At 39.5% G+C, this 10,971-nt stretch overlaps 1 protein-coding gene across 1 annotated transcript in view; it reads right to left on the bottom strand.

The window, feature by feature from the left end:
- Positions 1-4,109: 4,109 nt before the first annotated feature.
- fstl5 (follistatin-like 5) overlaps positions 4,110-10,971 on the bottom strand; it is a gene marked incomplete at both ends in the record, with an annotated part of 133,481 nt that continues 126,619 nt past the window's right edge. Inside the window, 2 exons of the mRNA XM_079228589.1 lie at positions 4,110-4,812; positions 10,380-10,504. Of these exons, the coding sequence (XP_079084715.1) occupies positions 4,110-4,812; positions 10,380-10,504 (828 nt within the window). The remainder of the gene's footprint in view (positions 4,813-10,379; positions 10,505-10,971) is intronic.

The raw sequence follows: 10,971 nt of genomic DNA, 5'->3' as shown, positions 1-10,971 counted from the left end.
AAATATCCTTGAGAATAGCATTTCATTGATGATACACTGAATTAGTCTTTCAAGGATGTCAATTTGATTGCAAATATGCTTTTATAGGTGAACTGATTTAAAAATATTTCATAAAGAACACTAAATTACAAATTACATAAAAACATTTCTACCAAAGAAGACAGATGTAGTTAAAGGGCATGTCTATGGAAAATACAGTTTTTTTTAACAGAAAAGGCTGATGAATCAATTTAGCAACAATTAGGGAGCTTAAAATGTATACAAAAATTATACAAAACATTTTCCAAAGTATTGAATTTCATAGCATTTTTGCAAACTACTTTGAGGTAGTAGTATGCAAACGTGGGCCTTAACTAAATGACTGTGCAGGTGCTATAGTCATTTTTTTTCATGCACTATATGACTTTTATTGACATTTTTTAAATAACTTTTGCATGGCCTTGTATTCAATGACTTTTCTTACGACAAACTGGACTATACAGGTGCACGATTAAGAGAATCGTGACCGGCTGCATCACTCAGAGTGGTTAAACTGCACATCATCAGGACAGAGAGCTGCTGTCCATGGGAGACCTTTAAAGCCAGCGGTGGAGGAAGACGGCCGACAGACTCAAGGACCCCAATCACCCCGGACACTAACTGTTCTGCCTGCTGTCGCCTGGCAGACGGTCCCGCAGCATCCAGTCCAACACAAGCCCAGAGACAGCTTCACCCCGAGTGATGGATCCCTGAGCTCTCTGCCTTTGACACAGTCACTTTATATTACATCGTCATTTCACCTGTGTATACTTTTACCAACTGTTTTTGGCTCATTTTGGCCTTTTTTCAATATGTTTTGACTTTTTTCAACAAGCTTTACCCTGACTTTTTAATGCTGTACTAAAGGCTTTTTTTAATGACTTTTACGACATCCATTGTTTTACTTTATACCATTCTATACTATGATATTGAAATTAATACTATGTTTATGAGCCGTTATGACATTTATTATGAAATACTACATTGTTAAACCTTCTTTATAATAAACTTTTAATACAACTTGTATTAGACTTATTAAAGAAACACTATAACATGGCATTTAAATGCCTTTTTTAATTGCATGCCATAACTTTCCGAGGACATTTTACGATGAGTTAAAAAAAACATCTCTATTTATGACTTTCTTTCCTACAAACTTTATATTATTATATTTAGTTAGTAATTTATAGTTTTTACTACAATATGCTATACGATCACCTTTTTATGATATAATTCTTTAACTTATTTCATGATTTTTTTTGTGATGTATTATACTATGTTTTTCATGATCTAGGATATATATTTTTTTACTACAATACACTGACTTTTTGTGACATTTATTGGCAGACTGTAAGAGTTTTAGACATTTTTCCCAACATTTCAAATTTTTAATGACACACTATACCATGATAACATTTAAGATATTGTCATGGTATTCTTTTTTTTTTAAAGTATATCAATACATAGAGTTAAGGAGAATATAAAAGACCTGGGGCTGCATGCTGGTGCAGTGGATAGCACTGTGGCTAACACGATCCCGGATCCCAGGCGGTCCTTCTGTGTGCAGTTTGCACGTTCTCCCCGTGGCAGCGTGGGTTCCCTCCAGGTTCTCTGGCTTCCTCCCACAGTCCAAAGACACGCAGCTTAAGTTAATTGGAGACTCTAAAATGACCCGTAGGTGTGAATGTGAGCGTGAATGTCTTTCTCTATAAGTGTGTCCTGCAATAAACTGGTGACCTGACCAGTTTACTCTGCCTTCAGCTGGGATCGGCTCCAGCGCCCCCGCAACCCTGAATAGGAGAAGTGGTTTGGATAATGGGATGGAATAAATGACCTGCTTTTATCATAATCATCCTTTGCACCATTTATATATATATATATATATATATATATATATAAAGGAAGTTTACCTTTGATAGTTATTGATATTTCTCATTTAGCCTTCAAGTAGTCATACGTTGAATCATGTTCATCTCATTCACATTTTCTGAAAAGACCAAATCATATTTTCCATTCAAGAAAAAAAAACATTTTCTTAACATATTTAACATAACGTGACAATAGCCCATACTGCCTTGTTTTAAAGGTATTCCAGACTGTTTTTATTTCAGTTCACAGACCTCCAAGTCCCACAATCTTATTTTCTTTGTTTGCTAATTATAATCATGTGTTGTCCTGCATGCTTCTCTGTAAGATAAACATACCCAAAGGGCCAACAGAGTTTTGACCTTGTTCATGTAGCATAATAATTGTCAACATGCCTTTATCTCTTAAAGGAAAGTTGCAAATGCATGATTTGTTTGTGTGCCTGCATCTACACAATAAAGGGTCATTTTAATGAGGAAATAGACAATATTACACTTGTTTTTCTTGGTCTAGTTTTTATTGTTGGGTAAAATGACAAGCGTGTTTTCTCTATATAAATAACAATCACATGAAGAAACATACAATACATGGCTATGTGGAGGTGAAAGCATTGATCACAATGTGCTTGGGGTACAAGATGTTGATAATGACAAGTGTGTGTTTTTGTTTTCATATCTTAAAAAGGAGTGTTTGTTGATCTGTTTGTTGAACTGGACCTGCGTGAATCTGTACATTGAATGGGAAACGAATGGAGTCACAGTCAGCCGCTTTGTACAGAACACAGAGAGAAAAGATCAGAGGTCGTCATCATCAGTACAGCTGGATTTTAAAGGTTGGAAAAAATGTGATCGGGGAGAGAAGAAAACAATCTAAATCAAAATATACACGAGTAAGATTTAACAGGAGAGACGGAATGACTTTATATAATCTGTACACATCAAAAGTCCTTACTGAATTTGAGATGCAGTTGCCCATTGTGATTTACAGAGTCATAGAGTGCTAGTGTGAAAATGCATAGAAATGTGTCCAGCTAGGGAACTGATCATTGACTTGCCAGCTACGTTCAGAAAGAGGTGTTTGCCATATTTAAAGCCCCGAAGACCCTCTACACAACACAATTACCGCACTCCCCAGTGTGCTAGCTCATCATTACTTCACATTAAAACATCCATTTCAAACATGCTGTCAAACAACAGCAGACAATGCACGTTTTTCAATAGTTCACTCTATTACACTCTAAGATGCTTTCCGTATCTTTTTTTTTTTTTGGTCCAGAGATATTCAAGTCGTAATTTTGCTCTATTGACTCACTGCTAAGGAATATTTTTGAAATACTTCAAATTTCACAATGTTTCGTGTATAAAGATGGTACAATTTATCTAACATTGCACACCTGACTTTAATTTTTCTGCTTTGGACTAAAAAGGGAAAACAATATATCGTTCAAAAGTGTCCCCAACGCTCCTGATGGTTTCGGATCAAAGGTGACGGAGCGTAATGAAACACTCGGGCTCTCAATCTCCACTTCAAACAGGATTAGATCACAGCAAGCGCTCGTTTTAATTAGACTGAATCGGCTGTGTTGGACGAACGGATAGACGACAGCAGTAGATTTGTGAGGAACCACGCTCACCACGAATGGAGGGGTCAAAGGAGGAGGTGCAGTCTGCAGTCACACTGGGAATAGTAATGCTAATTCCTCTGATGGAGGGGAATTTTCCTTGAAGGCACAGGAAAAAAGTTTGGGATGGCTAAACTTAAATTGGAAGGGTTATTCTGGACATTTACAGTATATATATATTTATATCTATTTCTGCCAAATCACTTAAGTATTAGTTTTGTTCAGAGATTATCTACAGCATTCTCACACACTGAATACAACCAATTGTGAATAACTATTTACGGATTCATACCAATTTTCCTGAAAAAGATTACCAGCAAGCAACTTTATTTTTGATATAAATGTGAATCACCCAGTGGAAAAAAAATCAAAATTTAAACTTGGCTTTCAGACGCTATCGATCAATTACTCCCTCACTTGTATATCGTTTTTATTTTTTGGGGATGACAGTCCCTCGTCCAATGGACTTACAAATGGTCAATTTGGTTTCTGAATCTGTGGAATTCACTACCGCGTTCCCACAAAATTAAAAACTTTGCAACAGAATTCAGTGCAACAGTACCGTTGAGAAAAAAGAAAGCTCACAGGGTCTTGATTTTACAACCTAAGACTCCCCAACCCACGCCACCACGTTGCCTTTGAGGACATCCGTGATCTCACAGTTGAGCTTGTTGAGCCTCCCGTCCAGGATGAAGAGGGACTCTCTGGACGGGGTCATGAGGTACTGTCCGAACAGACCGCTGCCCGCCATTACCCTGTTCCTACTGCTCCACGGCCACTCTAATGACCTGGTGGCCTCTTTCAAGCTCTTGATCATCTTCACTTTGCCGGTGCGCAGCTCCACAAACAGAGCGTCTGTTTGACGGCCGGAGCTGCCGAACACGTTATACTGGTGGACCTCCGTGAAGGAGCGCTGGAAGGCCAGGTCAGACAGGTGGAGGTTAGTGTGGATGTCGAAAGGCTCCTGGATTTCTCCCCGCTCTGAAATCAGCTGGATCCTCATCAGGCCGTCGCCATCGTCGACAGTGACCAAGTAGTGGCCGTCCGGAGACACGTACGGAGTGCCGGTGACGTCGCGGTTTTGGCCGATCACACTATCTGTCACACTGTCCAAGATGAGCTGTGGCTGCGTGGCGCCGGTGGAGTCGGGCCTGCAGTTGACAAAGTAGTAGCCGCCCAGATGGGTGTAGGTTACGGACTTGGGGATGCAGTTGTACTCCCGTAAGCTGATGTTTTTCACATACGACGTCGTCTCCAGGTCGATCTTGTGGAGGACAGGTTCATTTCGGTGAAGGATGAGGCCAAATCTGGAGGCAATAGAAAAACAAAGCAAATGTTTTGATCAATAACACATTTTATCTTCTTGTAAACCTCAAATTATGACAGATTTGTAGTCACGCCATTGGCTTGGCTCTATCGACGGCAATGTCGGTTGGATGGTCTCCACCTTGGTCCAGACCAAAATATCTTATGAACTATTGGATGGATTGAGATGGAATTTTGTGCAGACATCCATGGTTTTCAAAGAAGGAAGTTTCTCGTTTGGTAATGACTCATTAACTTGAATCTAGTGCGACCAGCGAGTGAACATGTTGACTCATCCAGTGAAATAAATCATCTATATGAGATGGACTGATGGTTCTATTGGCCATGGATTTGTTGATCCTCTGACTTCTGCTCTGCACCAGAGTGAGTGAGGTTCATGTGTTTGATGAAATGTCTGATTGGGATTGTAACTTTTGTGATCCCTTAACTCATCTAGCACCACCTTGTAGTTCACAGTTTTAACTTGTCCACTACTTAAGTTCATGATCGAATACCTGCAGTTCCTCCATCAGCTTCAAATGTATTCTGTTCAGTGCTACTTAGTATGCTAAACATGCTGAATTAAGATGGTGAAAATGGTGAAACAGGCTGTAGTCTCTGAGAGGAGCTCAAGCCAGAACAGCTGGTTGAGCCTGACAGCCAAAATGTAAAATAAGAAACAAGCCAAGTTGATAACAAACACCCTTTTTAAAATGTTTAGACAGCAGGATATCATACAAATGCTGTGCAAAAGTAATTTTAAAAGGTAATTTAATCATGCTTTGTCAAAACAAAATCAATATTTCATTATTTTAAGTCAGGAATCTGCCAGTAATGTGGTGATTATATTTGTTTCTAAGGCTCATTACTTCTAAAGCAGCGAGTGATAACATTTTAAAGTATAGCAGCACGATTCACATATCAAGATGCATCAACATGAAGTACGAAATGGAAATTGATTTGTACTGGGTAATTACGATAATGGTTGGACTGGCATCATTTTTAAAGAAATGTTCAGGAGAAGAAGGAAAAAAAATGATTACTGAGAGATCCATTCAACCTCTTCAACAGTCAAATGCTGCTCCCTGACAAGCTTCATGTTGGCAGCCTAGCATCATCTACACTTCCCACTAATAGAATTATTGCAGTTTTAGATGTGGGCATGGATCAGTTAAAATACTATTCATTATAAAACCCAAAGAGTATGGTAATGGGACATTACATTTTAACAGCTGAACAAGTAGAGGGGGAATATGCAAGGAGCTGACAGGCCTCAATTAAATGTGAATACCAGCTGATCGATGCTGACAGGGTATTGAATCTTACCGCTATTTATCATCTATCGTGCCATTTTAACACCAAGCTGTCTGCACCTCCGAACAGAAAATGGCTGTTTGAAAGCCACGGAGGACATTATCATTGCCGTGGTGGGCGGATCATTAATCTGACCACCGGCTCCAGGAAAGAGGCTTTGTTTGGTTTGTATAGAGAAGAGAATTAAATATAACGTAAAACATTCTTTAACATAGGTCAGGCAGACATTGTTAAGATTAAGCGCAATTTTCCCACCTTTTTCTTTTTTTAGTCCTCCAGATTGGTTGTCATTTGATGTTTAGTAGCTGCTGGACAATCTGGTGGATTACTGACATGTAAGAAATAATGGTTGGTTTTCTTTCAGTTTGAGTAGTTCGGTGTTCAGACGGCTGCTGTCAAGAACACCTGTTCTAAGCTGTAGGGAGCTTGCTTTAACATTATTGGAGTGGTATTTCACTTTTTATGGCTACCTGTAGTCTTGACTGTGTTGTAAAATCTGAACAGTTGTCTGCGTCTTCCAAGCCATCTTCCCAGTTTTCTTGTTTTTTCCGTCTGGCCTTTGTTTCAAAGATAGATTGTGTCAAAGTCAGGCTGCCTTTCTATTTTCTGGTTTTGTGTTAACGTTCAGTGTGAGCATAGAATAGTGTATGTTTTGGCCGTGCAGAAAGGTCGAATAAAATCTGTTGTGTGAGGTAACTAATGAAACATGTACAGCGTCTGTCAAGCCAAAGGGATGTCACAGCCTACCAAAACAAAATGGCATCACATCCAAGATTTAGAATGACAACTTTAACTTTTGTGTCACTTCCATCTTGAAAAAAAAAAGGTAAATGTATTATTTGAGTAGATAAGTCAATTGTATTTTGCTATGCTTTGTATTCAGTCCATTGGTTTGCACATATATTGTGATATTTTGGAAACATGCTTGGAAGCTAAAGGTCATTGGTGCATTTAAAAGATTATTGTCTTAAACAAAATATTTTCACCAACAGCAAAACTACAAACATCGACAAGAAAAAATCCAACATTGTTTGGCCTTGCTCTGATGTGAACACAGCTGGGTTGTGTTGTTGGCAGACCCAGATTGCTCACAGCCAAACTGACAGCTGCTGTTTGTCGTTTGTACCAATGATTAATGCATTCAAGATTCTCCCCGGTTCTGCACAACAGGGTTATGTTTAACCAAAGCTACTTCACATTTTATCCGCTTATCCTCATGTCAATATTTGCAGTTTAAGTTGGGTCTCGTCACTTTGCTCCGCAGTTCAGTTCAAACTCCTGAGGGCAAAATGCGTGCACAAGGAAGAGAACAATGAACGCTGCACGGCAAAAGATATCCATAACACAGCAATTCTTGTTCAGCCCCTAAAACATAGAATCAACATCTCGCTCGACTCGTTTTGCCAAAAAGCAAAATGGGTACAGGGCAGCCTAGGCTGCAGGGTGCTGTAGATATGGGTAAAAATATGAAATAACAGGTTTCTTTTGCTGACATGCAGAGGTGCCTGACTGTAAGTCGATGGTTTTAATGAACGACAGCCCCCAGAAGACTGCTCGCTTTATGGGAGCTGCTGAGGGAATCCCCCGCTCATTAAACAATCCCTGGAAGTTGCTGAATATATGTCGTCAGTTTGCACACTGCTCATGTTGCTAAATCGACTGATCAATGCTGCGTTCTAGCCAACAGGCAAATGGCCGTCTGTGTACAAGAAAAAAAAAGAAAACGTCAGAGCCTCAAGGCAGCTTAATGTACACTTTCCTGCAATATAAACGGCTGTCCAGATAAAACAACAACATCCATGTGCATATAGATGTCAAGATCTTTATACTGGTATATTATACAGAAGACTACTTCACTCCACTGTTAACGAGGCTGAATTTTTTGTTTGTAACAAAACTATGTTCTACGTGCATCTGCTTTCAGCTAAAAGTAGTGAAGGTCATCATTAATGAAGGCTGGACACAATATTAGAAACACTTATGATGCAATCCAATTCACCACCACTATAACTTATCCCTTCACTCTGCACATGTACATGTCATATGACTGTTACTATGACTACAAGTTTAAACTACCAGTAATTTTTGCACATTGTATACTCTATTTATATCTATATATATTTAACACCTGTAATATCTGTTCTTGTATTAATCAATTGTGGGCAATATTGCAAATCAATTATCAGGACTACTTTATTGGAATATTGGATTGGATAAATTGTTTTAGGAATCAATGGGATGAAGTACCTTAACGTGTCAGGTATTTTAATTATTTTAATAAATATTGATGTACAGTATATCAATATCACAACTTAAAATGAAAAGTTATGAAACAAGCAATTGATTAATCAATAAGTCAATCGACCAAAAATGCATTTTTATTTTCATCCCCTGCTGCTTTTCTGTCTTCCTTCATTGTAAAATGAGTATTTATGGGATTGTGTCAGTGGGGTGGACACAATTTTATTTGCTGAATAAACAAATCGTCAGACTAATTGATAATGACGATTAGAGCTGCAACACTTAGTCAACATTACTGGAGCAAAAATATTTGATGGTTCTAGTTTCTTCTCGACTGAACGACTATATGAGACATTTTGGCACACTAATCTGTTACTATCGGCAAAAAAAATACTTTGTTGCGTCCCTAAAAACACAACACATTATAGCAACATTCACATTAAGAGGACCTGGCAAACAAAAGTTACAAACAGTACGTACGTTTTTTAAGAGCAGCTCGTTGGTAAAGACGGTAATTTTCAAACACTGGGAACACACTTTCCTGCAATCTTTCCTGCAAGGTCTCAGTGGATCTAATTACAGCTGTGCCAGCAACACACACACACACACACACACACACACTGAAGCGCTTACTCCTCCACACCAGGGGGCCGTTAACATCCTCCAGACCTCCTGCTTGTTCCCGGCCTCTCCGTAACACCAGCCAAGCGTTTGCGAGCAGCTTTCCTCTGTCCGAGTTAAGCCTGACTGTGACAACCGCTCCTGACTTATGGAAACACCACAGCGGCATGTCTGGGCTTTGTTGTTGATTAACTTAAATGTGAGGGAGGAGGTGTGCTGCCAACTGGGCACGTATACCGGCGATGCAGATTACTAATTTTACCTTGAAAACACATTAGCACCGATAAATAAGTAGTCTTAGAGCAGGTGCTCTCATGACTTCTAATGAAAGAAGGAGCACACGCAAACATGCACGGCATTTAAAACGAGGTCGAGCTGAGTTAAGGCTGTGTTTACTTACCATTTTGGGTGCTTAGCAACATAATTACACTGCCTACTCTTATTTTAGAAGCTGGTAAAAGCAATGTGGTCACACATTTTGTGTTAGACATGTTTTAGAGTTATAACGATTGTTTAAGTCGGTTCCAACTTGTCCAATGTGAGGATTCGCTGCTTTTTTTATAGGCTAAATAGCGAATGTAAAAAATACTATTTGTCTGTCGTCTTGTTTACTTTGATGGGACGTGACCTCATTCATCTGCAGCAGTTCAATACATTTAAATAAGGTCGCTGTGAACTGTCGCTCTACGTGGTCCAGCTAACTTCTGGTAGCAAAATGTTAGCTTTAGCTGTAGAGTCGAATCACGTCGTCCTCGTTCTAGTTAGCATCGGGCTAACCTGAAGCTAGGCGGCTCGGACGGCACGTGCTCAAAAAGAAGTGTCGTATATATAGTGGTCATATCAACAACGTATATTATATACAACAAACAACCTTCTGGTTTCTTTAGGGTTCTGTCATGAGGTGAATATTGTTACAATTGTAAAACACTTTGCATTTGTATTTCATGCCATGTCACTATGTGATTGTAATGAATGTATATTTATAATGCACGTGTTGTAACCTTACATTGAGATTTAAATTTTTATTATCAGGTAAGATCAGTAATATATATTGTCCATCCTTACTACGTAAGTAATGAACATGTTTAATTAGCTTTTGCGTTTACAGACTCGGATATAAAAAAGTTAAGTCCACAGCTGATGTGATGGCGGTTTATTTTTAGAACAACTTCAGGTGATCAGCCGCCGTCTCCTCCGTGACCACTGGGCCTTTCTCCAAAAAAGGCTCCATTACCACACAAGCACACACTCTCTTTCACACAAAATGCCCATCCAAATCACTATTGCAGTATTGAGTCTCGGGATAAAAAAGTGAATGAAATGCCAATGGGGGCAAATGTAATTTGCGAATCAATTTGCATTAGGAGGGTTTCTTGGATCATACTGGACGCACCTGATGTGGTTAATGATGAGGCTGGAGGCTGGAATGAAGAAGTCGTCCACCCGGTCGAAGCGTCTGCCGATCGGCTGTGTGTGGACGGTATGGTGGGAGACTCGTCCACTGGCCTGATTGATCACCTGCAGCATGGAGAAGGAGTTGTGTGTCAAAGATGAACACTGTGGCTGTTGGTTTCTACTCATTTAAGTCCGTAACTCGTACTTATATGAAGCTTACAAGCAAAAAAAGGGGTAATACGTGTAGTTTATGTTTGATTTTTCAAGTAAATTAATGGTTTTATTCCATAAAACCTGTTGAATAAACTCAAATACATCGCTCAATGTGCTGCTATCGTGTTTATCTTTGCTTAGGGGCGTTGATTTGAGACACAAGCCTTCAGCCTCTTCTCTTCCTGCTGAAGGCGCTGGAGCTTCGCAGTGGGAGGTGATGTGTGCCGTTGTCACCGGTGTCTAAATAATACTTGTGCGTGCATGAAAGCGGGCCGACGTGTGCTTGTGTGTAGGCAGGGTTTGCTTTGATTCTGCCACAATGCACAAAGCAAATTTCGTCGCAGGCGATCATGAGCACGACTTTCCAAGTACAAGCG

This window comes from Taurulus bubalis (genome assembly GCF_910589615.1).
Source record: "Taurulus bubalis genome assembly, chromosome: 13".
Taxonomy (NCBI): domain Eukaryota; kingdom Metazoa; phylum Chordata; class Actinopteri; order Perciformes; family Cottidae; genus Taurulus; species Taurulus bubalis.
This window is presented reverse-complemented; position numbering and strand designations above follow the sequence as displayed.